This window comes from Cucumis melo, chromosome 9 (assembly GCF_025177605.1).
Source record: "Cucumis melo cultivar AY chromosome 9, USDA_Cmelo_AY_1.0, whole genome shotgun sequence".
Classification (NCBI taxonomy): domain Eukaryota; kingdom Viridiplantae; phylum Streptophyta; class Magnoliopsida; order Cucurbitales; family Cucurbitaceae; genus Cucumis; species Cucumis melo.
This window is the reverse complement of record NC_066865.1, coordinates 17,263,279-17,288,113: the sequence shown is the minus strand read 5'-3', so window position 1 is coordinate 17,288,113 and position 24,835 is coordinate 17,263,279. Positions and strand designations below refer to the sequence as shown.

The 24,835-nt window shown below is 33.3% G+C and overlaps 3 protein-coding genes across 6 annotated transcripts; 2 read left to right on the top strand and 1 right to left on the bottom strand.

The window, feature by feature from the left end:
* Window positions 1-1,532: 1,532 nt before the first annotated feature.
* Window positions 1,533-5,334, top strand: LOC103503117 (cytochrome b-c1 complex subunit Rieske-4, mitochondrial-like). Its single transcript, XM_008467276.3, has 2 exons — window positions 1,533-1,998; window positions 4,493-5,334. The coding sequence occupies exons 1-2, from the start codon at window positions 1,818-1,820 to the stop codon at window positions 5,134-5,136; spliced, it is 825 nt and encodes a 274-aa protein (XP_008465498.1). The 5' UTR covers window positions 1,533-1,817; the 3' UTR covers window positions 5,137-5,334.
* Window positions 5,335-5,408: 74 nt separating this feature from the next.
* On the bottom strand, window positions 5,409-8,541 carry LOC103503108 (protein COFACTOR ASSEMBLY OF COMPLEX C SUBUNIT B CCB1, chloroplastic). The gene is made up of 4 exons (XM_008467269.3): window positions 8,013-8,541; window positions 7,795-7,919; window positions 7,555-7,707; window positions 5,409-5,780 (listed from the first exon to the last, which is right to left on the bottom strand). The coding sequence occupies exons 1-4, from the start codon at window positions 8,313-8,315 to the stop codon at window positions 5,594-5,596; spliced, it is 768 nt and encodes a 255-aa protein (XP_008465491.1). The 5' UTR covers window positions 8,316-8,541; the 3' UTR covers window positions 5,409-5,593.
* A 5,181-nt stretch (window positions 8,542-13,722) lies between these two features.
* LOC103503084 (uncharacterized) lies at window positions 13,723-23,103 on the top strand. Of its 4 annotated transcripts, XM_008467262.3 has the most exons (11): window positions 13,730-13,996; window positions 14,836-14,981; window positions 15,079-15,420; window positions 15,519-15,658; window positions 16,244-16,357; window positions 16,530-16,613; window positions 17,107-17,280; window positions 17,540-17,690; window positions 20,594-20,736; window positions 20,825-20,948; window positions 21,118-23,103. In XM_008467262.3, exons 3-11 carry the CDS (start codon window positions 15,103-15,105, stop codon window positions 22,696-22,698), a joined length of 2,829 nt encoding a protein of 942 aa, XP_008465484.1. In that variant the 5' UTR covers window positions 13,730-13,996; window positions 14,836-14,981; window positions 15,079-15,102; the 3' UTR covers window positions 22,699-23,103. The 4 variants fall into 4 exon arrangements, with proteins under 4 accessions (XP_008465480.1, XP_008465478.1, XP_050946264.1 ...); XM_008467258.2 differs by lacking the exon at window positions 14,836-14,981 and having other exon boundaries at window positions 13,723-13,996; XM_008467256.3 differs by lacking the exon at window positions 14,836-14,981 and having other exon boundaries at window positions 13,727-13,996; window positions 15,039-15,420.
* Window positions 23,104-24,835: the final 1,732 nt, after the last annotated feature.

Genomic DNA, 24,835 nt, shown 5'->3' with positions numbered 1-24,835 from the left:
AGTTAGAAAAAAAAGAAAAAGAAAAAGGTTCTTCATGGTTTTAGTTGTGATTGGTCTTTTTGGAAAGCTTGACGATTTAAAGTGATAAATTTTTCATAAGAGAATTTTTTCAATCTCCATTTGAGTAACTTGGTAAGCTAAGATAATTAAATTAATAGTTTATTAATTTAATTCTGGATCATTTTGGTTTTTTAAAGATTCAATTGGCTAATTCTTGAATATTTAAATCTTGGATTTTTCTCAATCAACGTTGCCCAATTTTTAGAAAGTTAATTAATTTGGGAGAATTTTGGATGTTAGCCAATTGTTAATTTCGTTAATTAAGATATTGAAATTTCCATCAAATTAATTGGAGAATTTTTATTGTCAGCTAGGGAGTACTTTGTTTGGCAAAACTCTACAGTAAGAGATTCTACGAATGAGCGTAACTTTGTCTATTAGAGTCGTATCCACATAGGTGTCCCTGGTATCATCACCTTTTTATGACTGTATAGTCCAACGGGATCACTGGTCCAATATGACATAGACATGATTAAGAGTGATTCGACGGGGTCACTCACAGCCCGATTATCTTAGTGTTTCTTCTGAGATCACTAAAGACCAGTTTTGTCATAGGTGTCCCTTTGGGTTCACCAAAGACCAGAGATGTTCCTACGAGATTACAGATTGCACGTGTTCGGGAATGTGTCAGGTACTTCTTTACAGGACTCTAATGGAAAGTTAACAGATACTTAATAGAACTAGTAGTGAGTATATGTTTATACTCACTCTTTCTATGTTTAATATTTTAAGCGAAGCTAAAGGTAGAGGAAAGCAGGCGAGCGACAGTGAAGGATCCGTAACATGTCATATGGGGACTCAGTTTTGCTTTCGCGTATATAGTCTTTTAAAATTTAGTGTTCCATCTTTTCAAAAAAGTGTCTATTGTTATTGTTTTTTTTTAAAATGACATCAGCTTAGTATAAAGAGTTGAGTCGTTACAGTTTTATTAGAAAATTTCAAGGTTGATTGGTGGCAATGATCGCCAGAGTTGGTTTTTAGAAGTTCACTAATAGAGTCACCAAAGGTGGTGGTCAGAGATTGGTCGACAATCACCAAAGATTAGCCTAAAACCTAAAAAATTTAATAAATGTTTTTATTAAAAATTTTCAAGGTTTCATCTGTGGCAAACAGAGGTTGGTCGATGACGGTCACTAGAGTTGGTTGTCAGAAGTTTGCCGGTGGAGTCACCGGAGGTGGTGGTTGGAGATTGGCCGACGATAATCACAGGGTGGTGTCTGAAAGTTGATCGACGAACTTCCCAACTCTTGAAACAAATACCTTTAGGGTTAAAGAATGGTAATGACATGTGAGTTATTTTAAATCTTAATCCTAATCTTCATTAAAACTAAACATTGACCCAAATAAGGGGTGAACTATTATAACTCACTCCACTCGTAGTCTTGCTTACAAAAATTAAATATAATAATTTTATCTATTATAGTTTTGTTCTAAGCTCTAGTAGTTTGTTAAGTTTTTCTATCATTAAAAAAAAAACCCTTTTAAATTCGTGAGAGAAAAAAAAAAAAAGATAAAGAAGATTTGAAGTTAAGGACTTTTTGGAGTACTAACACCTAAATTTGTACTAAAACTCAAACTAGTTTTTGAAAACAACCAATACCAACAACATAAAACCCTCAAAATCGAACTCTTCTTTTTGTTTTTGGTAATTTCCTAAACCAGTTTTGAGGTTAAAAACACGAGTTTTGCACCCACTGCGTATCTTCTTCCGAGTTTTCGTTATCCCTCCAAAATCCAAAACCTGAAGTTTGACGAAGATGTTGAGGATTGCAGCTCGAAGGCTCTCGTCACTCTCTTCTTCGCATTTCAGGCCCACCATCGCTTCTTCTTTGCCCGGTTCTCACAACATCATTGATTCCGCTGATTCCAATGATTTCAGATCCGCTGGATTCTTCAACACTTTTCCCATCCGACCTCACTTTGATCGCAACTCTAGAGGTTATCCTCTTACTTCTTTATTTCTTAATTCCTGCTCCTTGTCCATTCATTGCCTTTTCTTTTAGGGTTTGTGATGCCTTTTTCGCTCTTTTAGAGCGCAAAATCAGTATCTGGCTTGCACTTGCTGTTGCCGCGTTATCGACATTCATCTTTGTTGATCTATTGTTCGATCTCTTTTGATTAATTTGATTCCTGTTTTTTGTATGTTGGTTTCTCGTTTTGTAAATAATTTCAATTTGTGAACAAGTTGTTTTCTGGTACTTTTGGGGCATTTTAACGATATCAATCTTCACCGAAACAATCGCTTCTTTTTCTTCTTGTTCTTTCGTTTTTAAATCTTCCACTGTGAAATGTTTCTTATCCCCCCCCCCCCCCCCCCCCCCAAAAAAAAAAAAAAAAAAAAACTTCTACCAAAACTTCTACCATTTCAGCTCATACTTTTTACTTTATTTTTGATCTTTTATGTTATATCTAGCTACGTGATATCATTCATATGCTATATTGCCGAGAATTATTCTGTTAGTACACAAGTTTGTGTGAATTGGTCAGTGGGATCATATCTTACTTTCATTCCATATTTTATGTGCTTAGAAAATTTTGAATTGGTTCTGGTGAAAGCTCACCAATAGCAATATGAGGTATTTTTAATAGCAGATTTATTTTAGTCTTTTTTTTTTGGCTGTTCGTTGGGTATAATTTATTGTTGTTGTTATCCACAATGTTTAAGCCATAATCTTCCCCCTGTAGAGTGTTTATGCTATTATCGGGAAGAATTTTGATCAATTTCCTGAATTTGAATATACTATCAATAAAATTTGCTAACCGTATTTTACCTTTTTGTTGTAAGAAATAGTGTAGTATGAGTATAAGAATAAACGAACTAGGCTATAATTACAAAATAACTTCTTCTTATGCACCATAAACAAGAAATGATTGGAGACTTCCAGACGATGGATAGACTTTTGAGAAACATGCCTTTGATAATGGTTCCTTTTTGTTGTACCCTTTGTCGGAAGGTTGAGGAAAACCTAGATCACTTTCTGGGAGTGTTAGCATGCGAGTTATGTGTGAAATTGCTTGTTTAGGGTTTGATTTTGTGTTAGCTAACCAGAGGGATATTTGTATGGTGATTGGAGAGTTCCTCCTTCATTCACCTTTCAAAGAGAAAGGCTGTCTTTCGTGGTTTGTGGGTGTGTTCGGTTTGTTGTGGGATCTTTGGGGGAAGAGGAAAAACGAAGTGTTCAGAGTTATAGATTGGGTTGCTAGTGAGGTTTGGTCCTTGGTGAGGTTCCATGTTTCTCGTTGGGCTTCAGTTTTGATGAATTTTTATAATTATTCTCTTGGCAAGATCTTAGTTAGTTGTGGGGTTGGAGTCTTTCCTGTGGGTTTGGGTTTGGGTTTTTTTTTTTTACGCACTTGTATTCTCTCATTTTTTTCTCTCTATGAAACAAGGTGTTTCTGTAAAAAAAAAAAAAAAAAATTCTGTTTACAATATAACATTGTAGAGTATTTCGATTAGATGGTGACATATTTCACTTCTAATTAAAAACTTTGTACAATCTGTTGTTCAACTTGTTCTTTTTATTCATTCCTTCCTTCTATTAAAAAAAAGGCTCATTCATTGTACAGTTGCACAGAAAATACAGAACCCTATTTCTATCATTTTTACATTCCTTTGAAATACTGATCTTGGACACCCCAAAGAAGATGTACTTGTACATTGGTACAAAATAATCGAAAAAGAGGAGTTATCTTCAAAGACCTGGTTTCTTCCCTTCCAGGTTTCAACCATTTGTCTCTAAAAAATTTAATCCTGCCTCTACTTTTAATTTTTGTCTTGAAGTTAATTTGAAGAAAAACACACTAGTTCTTGCAATGTCGAAACAATGTCGATACACATTTTGGTGGATGGAAAGTCCTTCCTAAAGGTTCACACCCATGAATATTAAAGATAATCCTGTTCCATGGGCCCTGAAGTTAAACCTATTCAAACTCACGTTGAAAGTTCTTGATATTTGCTCTAGAAATTAGGGATAACAAGAACAATTACAGAATACTTTTGTTATCTTGAGAATTTGTCTTCTATGACTCTGTGATGGTTGGGTTGTATTGCACTTTTGCAAATTTGACTGACCGTTGTAATTGAACTTTTTGTTTCTGATATTTTATATGCACAACTAATTTGTAAATATTCCTCTGTATATGCACATGGCTTGTTATGAAGTTTCACTTCCTAGCTTTTTATGAAAGTCGAGGATAGAAATATTGGTTACAAATCTATTGGCTTGGCACGGAAATGGTTTAGAGGCATGCTTTTCTGGTCTTGCATTTTATAATTTGGTTTTATATCTAATACTAATTATTTATAAATATCAATAGTAATCAAAGGCAATTATATGGTTATCGTTTGGAATCTGTCTTTGTCAAATTATTGTTTAGAGATTGTGCTTGAGCTTCTCAATTATAATTTGTGCAATGGAAATGGCTCTGCCAGGTTTTGCTTCTGATGCATTGGCCTCAACCAAGGATGATGGCTTAATTATGGATATTCCTGCAACTGTAGCTGCCGTTAAGAACCCTTCTTCAAAGATAGTCTATGACGATTACAATCATGAGCGATTTCCTCCTGGCGATCCCAGCAAGCGTGCATTTGCTTATTTTGTATTATCAGGTGGTCGGTTTGTCTACGCTTCTTTGATTCGTCTTCTTGTTCTCAAGTTTGTCCTCAGCATGTCAGCCAGTAAGGATGTTCTTGCTCTGGCCTCACTTGAGGTTGACCTTTCAAGCATCGAACCTGGTTCTACCGTGACAGTTAAGTGGCGTGGAAAGCCAGTATTCATCAGGCGGCGAACTGAAGATGATATTAAGTTAGCAAATAGTGTGGATATTGGATCTCTTCGTGACCCTCAGCAGGATGAAGAGAGAGTTAAAGATCCAGAATGGCTTGTTGTAGTTGGCGTCTGCACACATCTTGGCTGCATTCCCTTGCCAAATGCTGGTGACTACGGTGGGTGGTTTTGTCCATGTCATGGTTCTCATTACGACGTCTCTGGCAGAATCCGTAAAGGGCCAGCACCCTACAATTTGGAGGTACCTACCTACAGCTTTTTGGAAGGGAACAAGCTTTTGATCGGTTAAGAAACCAATCTCTACTTTTTGAAGTAATACCGAGGTTCAAGCCCCTCAATTTTTATTTAAAGCAGATAAAAGTTGGAAGACATATTTTCTTTCTTTTTTACTCCTTTGAGATTTTAGAAAAAAGCTTTATGCAGTGAGATAACACTGTAACTGTAACATTTTCTTGGTTCATGAATGAATCTGAATAATTTTTCTGAATTGAGTGAAAGTTATTAGATTAGAAGATACCACCATCCTAAGAGTGGACAAAAAAAAAAAAAAAAGTGAGAACATACTCAAATTTTGACGTATTTGTATGATTCATATGTTGAAAATTGTTGTACTTTCCAGAATCTGGACTTGTGATTGATTGAGTAATTGGAACAAGAATATACGACTCATGAAGATGCCTTCAACTATGGTAAAGCAGGAAAATAAGAAAAGAAAAGAAAAGAAAAAGAAAAAGAGGAACTAATATTTATTGTTCAAAAATACCTTTGACATAAACCATGCCTTTTTCACTCAACTTAAGCTCCTTTCTCATTTGGTCTATCTGTTGGTCATCTCCTTGAACAATAATCTCTCCCAACCTTCCATCTTCTCCAACTATCATTTTAACTTTGATCTCTTCCTTTCTTGATGCTTTCACCCAGTAATATGCTCCACTGCAGTTTTCAAAGAGTTTGAGGTTAGGATTTAAAGGTATTCTCCATGTTAATCTCAATCTTCAATTTTAATTTGGAAACTGATTCTATTTTTTTTTTAATGGTTATTACTATTTGGTTCTATTGGGTATTCTTATAAATGGAGCTTATTTATTCATATCTCTAGGTTGTTTTATTTTTTTTTATTTTTTATTTTTTACTTTATACTTTTGGAATCCTTTTTTAATATTAAAAACAAAGAATCTGAAGTACTGTTAATGATATTATCAAGGTGTTATAAAAAAAAATTAAAGTAAGTTTCTTCTAAGTTTGTAGACACCTTTGCAAATTGAAGGAAGGTTATAATCTAATGTTATTTTATAAATAGAACTAAAAATTAAACTACAGGTGAATTTGCTCTTTATTTAAAAATACCTCTATCCTCTTGAAGGTTGCACTATTATCTTTGGCCTTCCAATACTAAATTTCAAAACTACTTTTTTTGAGATGGAATCAACTGAGACTTGAAAATAACCTAAAACGATGTGATTAGTCCCAATTTTTGTTCTGAAACTGCTGCATGATTTTCATAAAATAGCCAAGGGGCAATATTGCATCTTTGAGAAAAGATATAGGAATAAATGGTTGTTGAGGTTATTATTAATTTATTTTTCAAAAATAATAAAATAGATAAGAGTATTTACGCTTCTTTAAAAAAAATATTATTTTAGTAGCAAGTGAAAAACAAAATCAATTATTATGTCATGAAGACTGACCTAAAAATTTCTTTAATTCCTGAGGGATTATTTCTCATTTTTCTAAAGGTCAAAGACTAAACTTTAACTAAAGAGGCATACATAAATTCTAAAATTTACCGTTCCTTGGAAATGATTTTGGTTTTAGTTTTCTATAAATTTATACTGTTTTCTCTTAGAGTTTCTATTTTAAAAAATTACTAAAACTCCTCTTCAAATTAAAAAAAAAAAAAAAATAACAGGATATAGATATTTTTAAAATTTGACCACATAAATAATTTTTATAAGCTTAACTTTTAAAAATTTATAAAAATTAATTTTACCAAACTGTCATAATATGAGATAATATGAGGGGTACGCATAATAGACTGAAAAACTGAAACTATTAACCGAAACCGACCGAACTGAAGGTGGTTGGCAAAAATAAGGAGGATATTTGTATTTCTTCATAGTCGGGTTGATTTGAACATTTACTAAACTGGTTATGTAACTGTTTGGTCGGAAAACTAAACTGGTTATGTAACTGTTTGGTCGGAAAACTGATTTTGACCGACCATTGCTCACACACACCTAATTTTATAATTTTTTATGTATAGGAATATTTTCAAATATAGGAAAATAAACTAACTTATTTATCAATGTAACAAAATTTCACATATGTCTATTTGGGTCAATCAATGCATCCATTTAAGATTTGGTTATATTTTAAGTATAGCAAAATATAATCCTTTATATAAGATAGATGAATTAACTATTATGTCTTAGCGTGTCATGATAGACGTTGAATAGTAATCTACACCGGTTTAAGGTTCGAAGGTTTTGTCATTTAGACTGGACTAATTACTCAAGGATAAAAAGTAGTCAAATTTGAAATTTGATTGAAAGGGTATATTATATGTAAGTATTTTGGATAAGTCAGGAATGAGTTCTGGAGTGGGTAATAATCAACTTCATCTATTGAGCTTAGTCCATCAAAATATGCGTTAATGGTGGAACTTGAACAACCAAGAACGAAAGAGAAAGTAGAGAGTGAGACTTACGCCAGGGGACTCAAGCTGCTGAGCCAAAACCAATTGTTGCCAAAATCTGGAAATGTTATGGTCAGAACAAGTCCCACACTGGCCAAGCTAATGCACGTACAGAATGTCAACAATGCCGCTTGTCCTCGACTCGGAACCATTGCTCCTTCAAACCTTCACAAGTTAACCATCAATCGCAACTAAACTCAACAAAATAAAAAAGGAAAACAATCACAAAATTCTTCCAATTCCCAATCTTACGTTATGGTTTCTCCTCTACCAGTGACTTGAAAGTTATTTCGAGTGAAGAACGACAAGATCTCTCCAGCAATCTGATTCGGCTCCTTCTTCGATTCATCTTCGCTAACGAACGTCTTCTTGACAACCTAGTCGATTCGATTTTCAACGAATTACGCATAACACAAACAGAGGAGGATAACAGAGCGATGTAATTCAAATTGATGAATTTATAAACTAACCTTGGACTTGACGGATCGTTTGATAAGAGACCATAAGCCAGGGACGGAGATGACGAAGAGGCCGAGAGAAGTGTAGTAACTAGCCATGGAATAGCCGACAGACTCAGCGAGGAGGAAGGCGGAGTTGTTGTGTTCTTGGAGAGCGATGAGCGGCTCCGCATTGACTTTGACGGTAACCGATCTGTGAGGCTTGAAATGAGTGCGAGGTCGGATGAAGCATGGGCGTGGAGATAGGTCTATGGCGGAGAAGGAGTTGGAAGGGAGAGGATAGAAATGGGACGATGGTAGAAGCTTGGCCGCCATTAATGTGAAACAGAAAAAAGAGCGAGAGATTTTGAGGAAGAAGAAGAAGAAGAAGAAGAAGAGAGCCACAGCCACAGCCACAGCCACAGCCACAGCCACAAGAAAGAAGAAAAAGATAAAAGCATTGATTTTGGTTTGCTTGTGAAGTGAAAAAATCACTCTCTACGGCATCTTGTGGTTGCCGTTTACTCCTAAATTGGCTCACTTGGATTGCACTTTCAAGTTTGAGCCGAGACGACTTATAATTTTGTTTTTGCTTAAAAAATATTTTTGGTTGGTTTTTGAATCGAAACTTACCTCATTTCCTATATTATTTTTAAATTTGTAACAATTTAATAATTTGGTTATCTAACTATTAAAACTTTAAGTAGTTTATCGAACAAATTGAGTTGATGTGATAATACCTCTTTTTTCCTTAGTGAAAGATTGGAAAAGACTTCTCGTTAAGACTAATTAAATCTTTTATAGAGATATATTTATGCTTGTATCTAATAGGTTCTTCAACTTTAGAAAAGTTTCAAATAAATGTATGAACTTTCAATTTAATGTCTAATAAGCAAAATTTAAGACATAGATAGACGAGTAGGTTTGTGTATACAAAAGAAAAAATTCATCAAAGTAGTCTACTATATTTGAATAGGTATGGAAGAATAAGATATAATGGGTAGATATATTGCACAAGGAACAATTTTAAGAAGCAATTTCTAGATTGATCATCCAACTGACTAAAACAATAAAGATGTAGGGATACCCAAATATTTGTATATATATATATAGCCTTTGAGGTTGTCAACTTGTGCAAATAGGAAAAAAAAAAAAAAAAAAAAACCCCTAAAGAATATATTAAGGTGAAAACAACCCAAATTTTCATCTTAATCCTAGGTTTTGGAACTATAAGTTGACTGGCCTTACAAAGGTGGAGTTTCATATTGTGTCATTGGCTTAGAGTTGTGGAGAGGTCTCCTTGTCTCACCCCAATTGTAACTATTTAGCACAAGCCATTGCTTAAATAGTTAAAGGTGGAGTGTTCTTCTTGGTGCTCCTTATTCTAAATGGTTTGTTCAAGTGATGTCAAATGGATTTAGTTATACCCTTTTGCTTCAATTTTGTTTTTCTAAACAAAATCTTCGAACAATTAGTAAAGATAAAAGCTATTTTCTTTATAATTAAGGTATTGTTTTGTAATCATTTGATTTTTAACCTTAACACATTCTTCCATATCTGTATGTTGCTTTTTCTACTATTGACTTTTTATGGATATGTTCAAAAACCAAACCAAAATTTTAAAACTAAAATTTAAAAGAAATATTTTTTAAATACTCGTTTTTGTTTTTAGATTTTGATTAAAAATTTTACTTTTTTTATTCCAGAAAAGATGAAACCATTTTAAGAACTTGGTACGAAAGAAACAAATTTTTTAACAACTAAAAGTAAAAAACTAAAAAAAATAAAAATGTATATCGCTCTAGATTCAAGATTTGGAACTCGAATTCGACATGTTTTGTTTTTACTTACATGTTTTCTAAGAAAATTCTTGAGAGGCTACCAATATAGGGTTCTTATAGAACAAGTTGCACCTTGCTGTTATTTAATAGTAGTTTTCATTTCTTTTTAAGTTTTTCTTAATCATACTTTTATATTTTCAAGATATCCATCAAAATAATTTCAACGATACTCTTCTAAAGCAAAATGCTGATAGGTTTTAACATGTTGAAAATTTACGTTCTCTAATCCCTGAGACTTTAAATTTGGGTGATTTTAAATGAAGTTTTCTATCTTGATGCATACAAAAAGTAGAGATTGAAATCAATTATGATTTGAAATGTTGTTTCTCTTAAAGAAAATTTATTCAAAATATGATTTAACATAATTACAAACTTGAAAATTTTGGTTTGTTTTTTATGTTTCATCATTTCTTCTTTTTTTATGGAAGGGAAATGTTGTTCATTCTTTTGAGTTGATGTTGAACATATAGAAAGGTAAAAATTTTGGTATTGTTGATACCAACGTACAACAATAGATTTCTATTATGAGGGAAGATCTTCAGTGTGCCTGTAAATTAGATTAAACACTGGTGTCTAGTCACACACACTCCAACGCTTAAGTTAGTATCGAATTTTATGAGTGTTTAGAGAATAGGAAATTGTTGTGTATTTCTCGATGCACCTTCGACCAATGATCTTTATTGTTTATTTAAGGATAACTACAAAGTGTAGCAAGCATTATTTGCACTCATAATTGATTCTCTTGAATGTTTAGAACGGTCAAATTAATGCTTGTTGGACGGTCATACCATTTATCTTCATGCTTTAGGGGATGATTGGGGCTACAAGTAAGTTATAATAGTCCTAGTTTATTATAGTTTGATTAGAATAGTTTGTGTCTAGGGTGTAGATTATTTTAGTTTATAGTAAAGAATAAGAAAATAATGAATGTCAAATAATAAATAAGGTAGCAAAATGGGAGTTTTGAAATTCTGTTTATTGTAGTGAGAGATGGGTTATTATAGTTTTAGATAATTTTTGCTCCAAATAGCCCTTTAGTATGCATCAACCATTCAAATCTTAAATGTCGCACCTTTATGGTATGCTCATTTCTATAGAGCAACTTGTAAGCTTCTAGCTTAACTATAGCTCGACCTATGAGCTCCTTCACTCTCCTCTATAACTCGAGCTATGAGCTCCTCATCTCTTCTATATAGAACAATCTCTGCGCTCCTCAACTCTCCTTTAAAGAGAGACCTCTAATCTCATCAGTTATAGCTTGACCTATGAGCTCCTAAACTCTTCTCTATTAGGTCGACCTCCAAGCTCTCTCCTAAGCTCGTCTTTGAGTTCTCTCTAAGCTTTCTCTAAGCTCGCCTCTGTAGCTTAACCTAAAGCTCTCTCAGCCCACCTCTAAGTCCTCTCTTAAACTCCCTTTAGGATTCTGTGAGCTAGCCTTCAACTTGACTTGTGAGCTCTCTCTTATGCTTCTTTGAGTTCGTCCTCTAAGCTCTTCTTTAGGCTTCTTAGAGGTCACGACTTGATGGGTCCATCAAGCTCTCTTTAAGCTTGCTTAAGTTCATCGAGCTTTTCCATGGATTCTCTTTTAGTAGTCTAAAATTCACACCCAACAAAGTTTTTACCATGCTAGTAAGTCATTGGACTTCAATTTACGTGTTTAAATACAAAAAAGAAAAAAATGTATATATAAAAATTGAAGATATAGAATCTTATTAAACATAAAATCAATTTTGTCCAACAAATCTGTTTATTTTTTTAAAATCTTTGAAAATGTTAAAAACTATGGAAAGATTTATTATACACATTAGGGAGCCATTAGACAAATATATATATATATATATATATATATATATATATATATATATATATATATTTCAAGGACCTATAAAGATACTTCTAAAGTTTAACAAAGACATACACCTAAAAGTTTTAGGTACTAAATTTGTAAGTTAGTTCTCTTTTTTTCCTATTAATATTCAATGGACAAGCTTCTTCTCAACTTTAATCTAAAATAATAAAAAACAATCACCAAAAATCCTCTCTACACCATTCACACACAGAGAAAAATGGAGCTAAAGACTGTGAAACGAGTTATTTGGTGGTCATCTAACCTAATTGACTTGAGATCCCTAGATCTAAGTTGAATAGGCAAACTAGTTGAATAATTTTTAGTTGACATGCACACTAAGAAACTTATAGTTTCTATCCATTTCTATTACATTGTAGAATGTCTGACATGTTATGTTAAAGTTATGTTGATATATTGTTTTACTAGAGAAGTAAGAAGAAACTACACTTAAATAATATTATCTATATGAGAGTAAAGATGAGATTGCTTCTATAAGAGCTTTTTAAATAGTTTATGTTCTCTTAAGCTCTCACGAATTCACGATTATGTCATAGACCATAATGAACAATACAACTATTATAGAACTCAAAGATACAAGATGAGTTGTTTGTGATATCTTTTGTCACAATTCACCAATGAGAATGATAATTCAAAAGCTTGGTCTCACTATTTATTTGGTAAAATTCCATGAATATTTGTTAAGGAAAATTCAAGTCTAGAAGACACCGATCTCCAAATGCATATCTTGGTCTATTTGCTCTTAACAATTTTTGATTTTTTCCTCACATTCTTTCATCCAAGGGATTGTTAAATATTTATATTTTAATGAAAGAAAATAAAACATCATGGATATTAAAACATAAAAGAATTAAATTTAATTGTGTAGACGGTTAGAAGTTTCAAATTGGATTGAAACCATCAAATTAGATGATATTTTATTTACAAATTTAACGAATATGAAAGTTAAATTTATAGTTTCTTCAATTTGAATGAGTTATGTTTGGTTTTGGTCTACTAACAACTCAATTGAGTTAAATTTTGACAAATAAATTGGTTATTTATTTAATTTTATATTTTGTACATCTTGGATAGTTGTTAAGTTGTTAAAGCTGATTAGAAGTAGAACCATGCATGCATCAACTATGGTTTGAATCTCTCACAAGCTTTTAAGGTTTTGATAAGTTTTCTTGTTATCTAATTTCCTAAGCCTTGTTATACAATTGACCTAACGTCATTATTATTGTATACAACATATGTAGCGTATCTATCTAGTTGAGGTGCAATATTAATTTTGTAGATTATATATTTCATTTGCTCTAACAAAGGGAATGACGTGGGGCCAATGCATTTCCTATCCCTCGCGGGAAAACAAACGTCTCTACTCATTCTACTCCATCTCTTCCCTTTCCATTCTTCATTTTCTTCCTTAGATATGACTCACTTTCATTTTCATCTTCCAATGAAGAAGAAGAAGAAAAGAATGATGACTAAGAAGGGGATGGAAGGCAAGATGAAAAAGAGTATAAAGAAAAAAAAAAATTACAGTAGTAAATATAATAATTAAATATATAGTAACATTTTAAAAAAATTAAAAATATTGTTATATACTTCATTATTATTTTTAAAATTGCTATTAATTATAATTATCTTAAAAAAAAAACCTTAACAAAAATGATGAAATATTTTTATTTTAAAAAAATTAAAACATGTTGTTTTAATAGTAAAACAATGTCATACCAAAACTTTCCATCTAAAGTGAACTAAAAATGTACATTTATAAATTGGAACATCATAGTTCAATTTATAATTATTTTCTTAAAATAAAAAAAAGAAAACTCAAATATACAAATGGGAATGTTAATAGGACTAAAAAAGTTGTATCGCAATCTTCTACCAAATTATATTAATTAAATAAAAAACAACTTAATCCAAACCTAAAAACTAAAAAAGTATTGAGTAACATGAAAATGAAGCGAAGCCGAGCCGAGCCGATAGGAGAAGTCGCTAACGTATACGAGTTAACGGTTCCGAAGAACGTCTGATCTCTTAGCCTTCTCCCTCTCTCTCTCTCTCTCTCTCTCTCTCTCTCTCTTCTGTGAATGGGCATTGGGTCTCTGTTTCAGTGTCTCTCTCTCGTTCTCTTCAACTTCAGCCTCCACAATCTTTCCCATAAACGCCAAACCCTATCTCTCACTCTCCTTACCCTCCACTTATCATCGATTACATTCCCCTTTCCTTTCTTCTTAAATTTCTCTCCCATTCTTCACTCCCAATTCTTCAACTCTTCCGTTTTTTCCACCCATACAATCTTCGTTTTAACATTCTAGGTATTCTCTTTCTTTCTTAATTGCTTCGATTATATGGGGCTTTTTTTTTTTTTTTTTTTTTTTTTTATTATTATTATTATTATTTTTTTTTTTTAAATTCTGGGCTGTCTCTCTTTTTCTTGTTTTTGCTTTAATTGCATTGCTGTCTGCCTCTTCTGCCGATTTTTCTATTCCTCTACTTTGTGTGGTGTGCGGGAAATTGTTTATCGGTTGTGTGTTCAGGCTTTGTTGTTGTGTTTTTTAATGTAGAAGAGAGGGAGAGGATTTTTTGGTTTGTTATTTGTTAGGTTATTGTTCTTTTGCTTGATGGGTTTGTTTGGTGGTGTTTAAGTAATCCTTTTTTATTTGTTACTAGGCGTGTTGGATGGTTTATGTTTTGTGTTGAATCATTACTATTGTTCACTAACTAGAACTTGAATTCAATTCTTTATGTTGTTAACTCTACTCAATACTCTCACATTGGGGTTACTGAAAAATGCATGTTGAATAGTTTTTCTCATTCTCTTTTGGAGCTGTTGAATCCATTGTTTTTTCTTTGGAAGAATGACTTTCTCTCTGAGACATGGCTATAATTTTAAAGTTTCTATGTTTGTTCAAGTGATTTTTTCTGTACTTGGTATGCACTCAATACTTGCTTGCAATATAACCGTTGTGATTGACATGACCTCCCTTGAGATTGAAGTGATAGTATGTTGGGTATTCTGGTCATTATTTAATCTTCGATATAGAATTGAAAATTAATGGGGTTAATTGGCTGCGTGAAATGGTATCTTTCGTTTTAGCAGAGTATAGAACTTTAAAATTGTTTTTGATTTGGAATTTCTGTTTTTCCACTCAAGGTCGTTTGTGGCTGTCCTTAATATGTTCTCTCTATGACATGGGAGATGTTATGCAAGTATACTCTTCTTGTTAGTTAATAAAGGATAGTATGATTCTGGGAATGATTTCAAAGCCTTATCATGACATTGGTTTCTGATACTGGTTGGTAAGGCTTGATGATTTTCTAGTGTTGGAATTCTCATTAGTTGATTTCTTTTCTTAGGCCTCTCATAGAACTTATTGCAGCACTATCTATGTGACAGTATGTTGTGTTTGATTCTTCATTGATGGCGGCCAATCAAAGGAGAAAAAGATTGAGTTCTGCCAGTGTAGTTGGTTACAGTTCAAGAGAACCATATAGAGTGAGAAAAAAGAATTTAGCCTTGCCACACAGCGATGCAAACTTAAGATCCCATATAACTCTGGTATGGGATGGAAGTAAAAGAAGAGTTGTTTCTAAAAGAGAACAAATTGGCATAAGTTGGAGAAAATTGAGACCATTTGTTGATTCCGTTTCCAATGAACAAACTATCTTAGCTGACATTTTTGATGTACCTCGTCAGATTTTTGAGTTGGAAGATTTGTCAGAAGTCCTTTCACTTGAGGTACCAACATTTTTATGGATAGCCCTTGTTATTTGTATCAAAGTTATCACTTTCCCTTCTTTATTTTTTTTATTGATCTGGCTTTGAATCTTTTGCAGGTTTGGCAGACGCATCTTTCAGAAAATGAGAGGAACAATCTTCGGAAGTTCCTTCCTGGAGAACAAGAAAATGAGATAGATGTACTAGGGGCCTTGTTTTCTGGGAATAATTTTCACTTTGGAAATCCCCTTGTTCAATGGCAAGTATCTGCCCTTCTCCCTTTCAAAGTTCATAATAATATTTTCTGCATGATATTTTTTGAGCTAAATCTGAAGAAGGGTGTTAGTCGATACACTTATGAAAGTTAAGGGTTTAAATTGATACAATAATTAGGTGTTAAATTGATAAAGTTTCTGTTTCTTATAAAAAGAGATATAAGGCCCAAAAGTTTAGGGGTGTAAATTAAAAATTTCCCCCATTTGGTTTTTAATATGAAAAAGACAACACTTTCTTTCCATTGATATTTTAAAATTTAATATTGGTTCCTAATTATGATATTACTTCCCATTGATTTTTGCTTCTTATAAAAAAGAGAGAGGTTATTGGGCTGATAAAGAAGAGCCTCAAATTATAGGTTCTTTTAACGTTAAATTTGTTTCAGTTTCTGCTTATTGAAGTTTGGAATTTTGTTTCTCATCTTCTTTATCATTATTCTGTGATTACTTTATTTCCATCAGAATTGTGGCAAGAGATGGACTTTGAACGTGTTAAATCAATTTTTTTTTGGAGAAATAGTGATGGCTACAAAATAACTGTTAATTTATCCAAATATATGTATTTTCAGGGAGTCTTCACTTTGCTCTGGCGCCCTTCACCCTGATGCAGTTCTTCACCATGAACAGTGCTTAAGAGCAGATAAAAAAACATATTCCCGTGAGTTACAGAAGTATCATAATAAGTAAGAAGTGATTTACTGTTCAATCTGTTAAATTGCCATTTATGACTTTATGATTTCAACAATTTATCTTTTTTAACTATTTGAAATATCACTATTTCTGTAAGCCTTTGCCTTTCAGTGGTCTTTACTCTAATTGAAACATGTTACTAATATTAGTTCCTACTTCTGGCAGTATGATTGGTTATCTGCAGAAACTGAAGGATAGATGTGCGAATTGCAAAGATCCAGAGAAGGAAATCATACATCAAACATGGAGGTGATACATTTTCTTTTGCCTTTTTTCAAGTATACAATTCTTGACTTCTGCTGCCAATAGACTTTGGACATCAGCTTGGACAATATTCTGCTTGTTACTGTAATGAAAGAAATTTATAGCTCGGCACTGGCATATAAAACTGCTTTAAATCTTTTTTCTTTCTGTTTTCGTTGATAAATTCAACTTGAGTGTCATTTTAGTGGTTAGTATTGTTAATTGACTAACCTTGAAAATATGTTGCTGGTTTATCTTTGTAACATTTCTTTACAAGCCTTCCTTAAATATCTTGAATTTTTGATTGATGGTCAAGATTAGCGTTCAATAATTAATTTGGAACAGGAAGAAGTTAATTTGCAAATATTTAATTTTGTCACTCTTCTGTTAAATTAGTGCTTCAGTTGTCTTTTTCCTTTTTCTTTCTTTGATCATGGTGGGGTTCTTTGATCATGAAATAAAATGAAGCAATTCAAAATGAAAAGTGTACTTTAAGCAGGTCAAGAAATTCAGAAAATAGAGTTTCCACCCTAGTGAATGTGTCCAGATTTGACCATCACAAGGACAATGCTATAGCTACATCTGAGTCTGGTTCGTGGGCTGCAGCAGAGGAGAAAGCATGCAGTAGCGATAACCAGACTTCATTCGTTAAGGGTAAAGAACAGTCAGAAAGGTAACTTAACTTGCGTTCCGGAATATGCATGTCCTTCACAAAATTAGTATCCATAAATTTTTATAAGTGGACACTTGTCTGATTTATCCACTGTTCTTTTTAGTTATAGATAGTTTCTTTAAGGTATTACCAAGGCTTTTTGCTATGTGAATAGGTAGTATAGGTGCACATCATTTTTCCCTCAATTATCTATGTTTGCTAGGCGGATTCAATTGGGATTTTGTTCTGTTGACTATATATTAGTTTTTATGACCTACAGGATGTATAATGAAGGATATAAGCGAGAAAGATGCAGAAATTCATCAAGTGCTTTAGATGACATGCTTAATGTGGGTACTAGAACTGAGGACAAGCTACAAAAGCGCAACATCCAGTGCAGTGATGGCTCCAAATATATGTCATATCTCAAGGTTAGATGATTTTGTTTTCATCATTATTATTTTCCAATGAGAAACATCAACAGCTTCATGTTTTATGAATTTTATTATGTGTGTTGGAGCAAATGCTGACACTTGTTAAGCATTGTAGACATGTACTGGAAACTTGTAAACTTGAGTTGAAGAACTGCTGGATACTTAAATTGGATTGTTCAAACATTTATTTATACTTTCTACACAATAGACATTAAAATATCGGAGAAGAATAATAAAAAGAGTTAAATATCAAAGTTCTGGTTTAAAAATTGAATAGGATGAGAAAGGATTTAAATATCAAACTTGTGTTTGAAAAATTGAATAGGTTGAGAAAGTGTTGCTTCTTTTCATTATATCAATGAAAAGTTTTGTTTCTTGTCGAGAGAAAACATAAAAAACTGTTCAAACATGGTCGAGGGAGACAGTGAATTTGAAAATGAAAAAGTTCCAACAGCACTGAGAGGCAAAAGGACAATCTTTGAAGAAATGCTTTATGTTGGTTTTTATTAGGCAGCCACTTTGGGCTAGCTTAATAGCAAAAGTCCTTGACATCCAGGTCTGGGCTATGGGACAAGCCTGGCTGCCTTCGGATATAGGGGGGAGCAAAGCTCTGACTCGTGGTTATCCAAAACATTATCTTTGCTAAACAAGCTTTCTGTATAAAAGACTAAAATATAATATTTTCTAATCCCCATTTTTTGAATGGCTCGTGGTTGCCTTCTTTTTACTTCCTGAAGATGAAGAAAGTTAAAGTCCTCTGGTGTAATTCTATATGAGTAATTCTTTAGAGCATTTGAATACCAGTATTAGTTTTGGTTGCTTTCCTTGGAGGTTTTGTTTTAGGAGTTCTGTACGTAATCTCTGTTTATATGTACAAATGGATACTCTGCATTCTTCAGCAAGCTTCCGCCAGTTGGCCTTCCCTTTTCTTTTATTATGATGTAGTAAGATTAGGGTACATTAGGGTATCATGGCAAAACCATTTAATTGATTTGGATTGGGATTAGTTTCTATAATTGATAAGAATTAGGATTACTTTCCTTGGTTTATTGGGATTATGATTAGTTTCTTTGATTTCTTAGGAATAGGATTGGTTGGCTTTCCAATTCTCCGTAATTAGAGTGATTATCTCCTTATTTTAGGAACTTTTGATCATTAATAAAGTTTTCTATTGATATTTATCGTATTAATTATTGACCAAGTCTTGATTTCTCATTTAAAAAAATTGCTGTTGGTAAGAATAAAGTTTATAGCCTGTTCCAAACAGCCCCATAGGATAAAAATCAAAATGGATCTGCACGGTAGTCTGCAAATTGTCTCATTAAAATGGAAGTTGGAATGCAAGTAGCCCAATGACAGAACTCTAGTGGTAAGGAGAGCCAGAGTTAAGCTGGAAATGGCTTGAGAAAATGATTTTATCCAAGTCTGTATGGTAATCTGACAGATTTACCTCTCGAACTGGAAGGTTGAATCACAATTATTAGCCAAGTGGTCTTGGAAGAACTGTTTAGATTGCATAACTTGAATTGGGAATTGGCTTCATATGCACAGATTGGGTGGGGGTGAACGTGGATAGAGGATGACAATGAAAAATGTAAAACATAGGTTGTTAGGAGGTCGTGGTATGTGTAGGAAATGAGCACATTGCTTCCCTAGGTTCACTTGTCATGGAATGTGGTTGTGGACTTCCCAAACTGCCTAACTATGTGGACATAGTTCTGGTGAACTTGGTCTGCCACGGGTTAAGGCAGAGAGCGGTTTGTGGGGCTTTGGATGTGTGCCTACTTAGTGCTCGGCCACAAATGACAGTTTGTTTGCAAGGTTAGGTTTGTGGCATGTGGTTTTGGCAGTTGACCAAGTAAAGGGGACTGAGACTCAAACCACATTGCAAGAATGGCCATTTTGGATAGTCCTTTTGCATTTCTGCCTCTATTTTCTTCAGAAGCTCTCTTTGATTTTCTCTCTTTTATTGTATTCCACATTCTTTCAGAATGGCTATTTTGGATATTTAGGTGTGTTCATGAATTTTGGCACATACATACACTTGGTTTTCTGAGTTAGGTGATGGGGAAAAAGAAAGATTACAGTTAGATACCGTTAGTGATATATAATTAAATTTGCCTTCAACCACTAGCTTAAGCTTTTGGGTGAATTGGTGGTTATTATGGTATCGGAACAGGTGGTCTAGGGAGGTCCTATGTTCAAGCCTCTGCATTGTCGTTTCTTCCCCAATTAAAATTGATTTCCACTTTTTGGGCCTTTCAAATATTTCAAGTCCATAAGTGGGAGTGTTAGTGATATATAATTAAATTTGCATTTAACCGCTAGCTTTAAACTTTTGGGTGAATTGGTGGTTTAATAGATACGTACATGCATTCATACATACATTCATACATACAATCATACATTCATACATACAATCATACATACATACATACATATGTACACACACATATATATAAAAGAAGTATATTTCTTTTGTTTCTTTTTACAATTTCGAGTAAAAGAGACTTTGTAGAATTGTTAATTGTTGATTGAATAATAGATTTGGTCATTGAATGTTAAACACATAAAATTTAGGGTCACATTTGCTTATGTTACTTTGCTTCTTTCTTGATTTGCTCTTTAAGTTTAGCATTTATCTGGATACACGTCAAGACTTTTGCCACGGTCTTGATGATCTTCAATCTGAGTATTTTGATTCTATATAATCCTTGATTTGTTGAGGCGAATTTATAACACGTCTTTTATTTTGATGATTAAAAAGTAATGGTTGAATACACCTCATCAAAGTTTGGTCATTTTCTCTTTAGTTTCTGGTTTTCTCCTATTGAAAAGAGAGGCAAGTTTGGGTTTTTGGTAGATTTTTGACATTGATATCTTGTTACTACACGCTCCAGATTAGCAAGAAGCAGCATGACCTTGTGAAGAATATGAAGCAATCCGGATCTCTGGACCAAGTTTTAGGTGACATTCAAGCTTTTAATGTACAACCGTACCAAGTATTTATAGAGGAAGAACAGAAAAAGTTGCATGAGCACTGGTGAGAGAATATTTGAAGTAACATTTACTATTACAAAATTGAAAGTTTCATGCGCTCCCCTCAAACAATAGTTTATTTCTTGGTATAGGTTGCAATTATCAAAAGTTCATCTCCCAGTTGCGTATGCCAATTGGAGACAGATTCATTTACAGAGACGGCAAATAATCAAGGCCTTGGAGCAAGACCTGAAAGACAGACAAACACAGCTGATGGTGCTTAACAATTCCACTTCTGTTTTTCTTCTCTCTCATATTCTCTCTTTTTAGTGTTTTGGTCATCGTTGTATGCAATATATCTGGTTCTTATTTTACCAATATTTTCTTTTTGGGTTCCTTCTGTAACATTCTGTTTTTAACGTTGTACCTGCAATTGAGGGTTTAGGATGTGGACACTGAAAGCCATGATAGCATGCTTCGAGGTCAAATGGATGCTGAAGAAACAGATCAAATGGATATGGAAGAAACAGGAAATGAATCTACTGAAAAATCAATTTCAGGTTCCCAAAGTAGTCAGTCCTCAGAGCAGGGCAATGGTGGGCTGGAGTCTGACAGCAGTTCAAATCCTAAAAACCATGATGCCTCAAGTTCTGGTGATACTAATCTCAAAGAATCTGGAATATCAAGAAACATGGATGCTATAGAATGCTCAGCCAGGCAGGGAGAGGCCCTACTTTCTATTGGTGATGTCCGTCCTGGACCTGGCATACAAAATAATTATTACAGCTCTTCTACCAGCCATGATTATGCGGCATCTATAAGTAATTTGTCTCTTGCAAATTCTCATGCTGACGATGAGCAAAAAACAAAAGTTTTCAATGTTGATCCTGACATGCATGTCAGAGGTGTTGCTAAAAGTTTGTTGCATAGTCAGTCAGACGATGACACTTGTGTAAAACATGGCTTACATGGCACGGATATTGGAAAAATTTTGTTGCCTAGACAATCAGATAATGGCGCTTTTGTGGAACCTGATTTGCATGGCCGAGACATCGGAAAAAGTTCATTACATAGACGATCAGATGTTGACACCTTTACTTATGAAAATGAAGGTAAAGACATTGGAAAAACTTTGTTACACAGACAACCAGAGGATGGGACCTTTAGTTCTTATGAAGATCAAGGTAAAGATATTGGAAAACATTTGTTACATAGGCTATCAGACGACGGTGTCTTTAGTTATGAAAATCAAGGTAAAGATGAGTTACTTCATTCTGTATTTAAGAGACAGGGAGCTATGTCTTTCCATCATCACAAGGAAAGGCACTCATGTTTAGATTTTCAGCCATCAAACAATGACTTGATAGAAGAGAGTCAGTATTCTAGACATTTTCAGGAGCAGCCAAATTTATCCATTCCTTTGCAGCAAAGACAGAAGGAAGACGATCAAGTATACATTCAACATGCCGTTCCAGAGAATATTTACCCTGATGGCAACAGATATCTGATTCCTCCAACTCAGCAACAGTTATTACCCTCGGTTGGAATGCAGGACTGGACTGCTAACTCGGTTCGTTTGTCATCTCATATCCATTCTCATTCTCATCCTGTAAACGGTGGACGTTTATTAAGCGAGAACTGGTTTTCGAGCGAACATCAAGTCCGCGATGGGTTTACAGGGTCAGATGGTGTTAGTGTTATAGTCCCAAATCCAAGCATTGGTAGTGGAAGCAACAGTGCAGATCAAACCTTATTCAGTGTTCTATCTCAAGGTAATCAATTCCGTTCCCCTTTCCATTCAATGGGCTCGAACGGCCAATTCATTTCCCCAAGGAACTATGGAATGTTGCGCGAAGGAAATCCCATGATTGGTAATATTCTACCGGAGACATCCAACCCGATTAATAATTACTTGGGAGGGCATGAAATAGCTTCTCAGGGTATGAGCTGGGTAGGGATGAGGCATCAAAGTTCCAATTTGACTGATCCAATGGAGAAACCATATTTGAGATCATGGAATCAATGAAGAAGAAATCTATGATCATTTAGTTTTGCAACAAGAGACAAACTTGTGAATTTTGTTCTGGAGTCGGGACTGAAAAAATGGAATGAAAAAAAGAAACTTTGTGGATGCTTCAAACAGAGGCTAGTTTTGTGCATCAAAGATATACATACCCAATTCATACAAGAACAGAAGCAACACAACACCATGTATATATATCTAGATGTTAGATGAGCAGCTGGAAGAGAAGAAATTTTAAATGATGAAAAGATCCAGGCAAAAAAAAAACTTTTTTCCTGGCAAGGTAAATTTTTTTTGTAGCTTTGTTCTTTATTTTAAATTTTAAACCTTCCCGTGTTCTGTTGCTTAGAAAAGATAAATTTTCAATAAATTTTGGAGGCTTTTACAAAGCCATCTATCTGAGGCCAATGCTTTAGAAGAGATGATTCTCCTGATTGTTTCCTTTTATTTCCTTTTATTTTGTTAAGTTGATTAATTTGATAAGTACAGCCTCACATGTGATGGTGGTAATAACTGCAACTCTACTGAGTTCTTTAAATACCACTTTCATCTTTATAGTTTTGATTTTGGTTCATTTTAATTCATTTACCTTTAAAAGGTTTGTTGGGATCTCATACTTTTAACTTTATTTCATTTGTCTTTGTACTTTCAAAAGGTTCATTATGGTTTTTTATGCTTTCAATTGATTCGTTTGGTCCTTAAAACTTTCTAACAAATGACAATTTTGTTCACTTAAAAATGAAATATAAATGAAAATGAAAGAACTAGAATGGTCACTTTTTGAAAGTTCGAGGATAAAAATAAATATTATAAAAGTATAGGGATCCAAACAAAATCAAACTACCAAAATTGAAAGCGGGTCAATGAAAACAAATGAAAGGATGGAATTCAAATTTAGGGGTATTTGTTAAGAAGACACTCATGTTTTAGGATCCATTAACTATTTGGTTTTTAATTTTTGTGTTTTTTAAATTAAGTCAATAGGTTTCAATTTCATCAGTTGGTTTTCGTTGATTTTCAAGCTTTGTTGACTACATTTTAAAAACTAAATAAATTTTTGAAAACAAAAAACGATTTTGAAAAAGGGAATCGTTACGAATAACGCAACAAATGAAACTATTTATAAGATATGGCGGAAGTTTCAAATGAGCTATGTAGAGAGTTGGATGCATTTTCCTTTATTTTGTAAATAGTTTTAATATTTCATTATTTTTTAAAATGTCTGTTTTAAAAACTTGTTTTTATTTTTGAAATTTAGGTAAAAAAATTAGCTTTTTTTTTCTACTAGCCCTAACAAACAAATACACACCGAGGGCAACTAGATAAATAACGGAAAAATAAAGTTTACTTTGTAAAAATAGGACTTCAATGCATCTAAAATACAATCATTGTGAAAAAAAAATACACCATAATTAAGAACCACATCAACCCGATTATGTATATATACTCGATTATGTATATATTTGACACCTTTGCTTGTACCTTGAATAACAATTTGTTCATTTTGCATAGTAAAAAACAATATGAAAATTTGTCTGAATAAATTATGGAGAGATGAAAAAAAAAAAAAAAATAAACCCGCCTACCCAACCCGGTCCAATCTAAATTTTTTGGGTTGGGTTAGGTTGGTTGACCATCACATATTAAACCTATAGGGTTCCTTTTTTTGTCAAATCCGGATACTTTGGATTGGCAAAATTTTTTTTTTCTCCAACCAGCTTAGTACACCCTAATCAAAATAAGATATTTTTTTTTTTTTTTCCAAAAACAAAACCCAAAACTTCAAACAGACACTCAAAACCTTAAAGTACCTCCCAAATCATTCCATCTTCTTCATCTCCATTGAGATCAACACCAACCTCCCATCAATTCAGAAACACGGTTTGAAAATCTTCTATTCTCTTCTGTCTACAATCTAATGGAAACAATTTTCCATCGTTTTTTGCTAAATCACGATTTGAAAACTTCTCTTCTCTTTGGTTTACAATCTCCGATTATAAAAATGGGAGAAAATGAAAACTTTGCTAAAATAACAAAATGAATAAAATATTTCTAAAACTTTACTAAATCTATATTTTTTCGAAATCTATAAAAATAGACATTACGTAGTTAAATAGATATTTTAGAAATTTTAGAAATT

What these genes read in the sequence shown, in the direction of transcription:
- LOC103503084 (XM_008467258.2), top strand. Translation starts at nt 15,103, where the DNA reads ATGGCGGCCAATCAAAGGAGAAAAAGATTGAGTTCTGCCAGTGTAGTT. An exon ending in ATCATACATCAAACATGGAG is followed by an intron (nt 16,614 to 17,106) that starts GTGATACATTTT and finishes TACTTTAAGCAG; the next exon opens with GTCAAGAAATTCAGAAAATA. An exon ending in ACAGACAAACACAGCTGATG is followed by an intron (nt 20,949 to 21,117) that starts GTGCTTAACAAT and finishes TTGAGGGTTTAG; the next exon opens with GATGTGGACACTGAAAGCCA.
- LOC103503117 (XM_008467276.3), top strand. Translation starts at nt 1,818, where the DNA reads ATGTTGAGGATTGCAGCTCGAAGGCTCTCGTCACTCTCTTCTTCGCAT. An exon ending in CTTTGATCGCAACTCTAGAG is followed by an intron (nt 1,999 to 4,492) that starts GTTATCCTCTTA and finishes TGGCTCTGCCAG; the next exon opens with GTTTTGCTTCTGATGCATTG.
- LOC103503108 (XM_008467269.3), bottom strand. Translation starts at nt 8,315, where the DNA reads ATGGCGGCCAAGCTTCTACCATCGTCCCATTTCTATCCTCTCCCTTCC. An exon ending in GGTAGAGGAGAAACCATAAC is followed by an intron (nt 7,708 to 7,794) that starts GTAAGATTGGGA and finishes TAACTTGTGAAG; the next exon opens with GTTTGAAGGAGCAATGGTTC. An exon ending in AGCAGCTTGAGTCCCCTGGC is followed by an intron (nt 5,781 to 7,554) that starts GTAAGTCTCACT and finishes TGAAAACTGCAG; the next exon opens with TGGAGCATATTACTGGGTGA.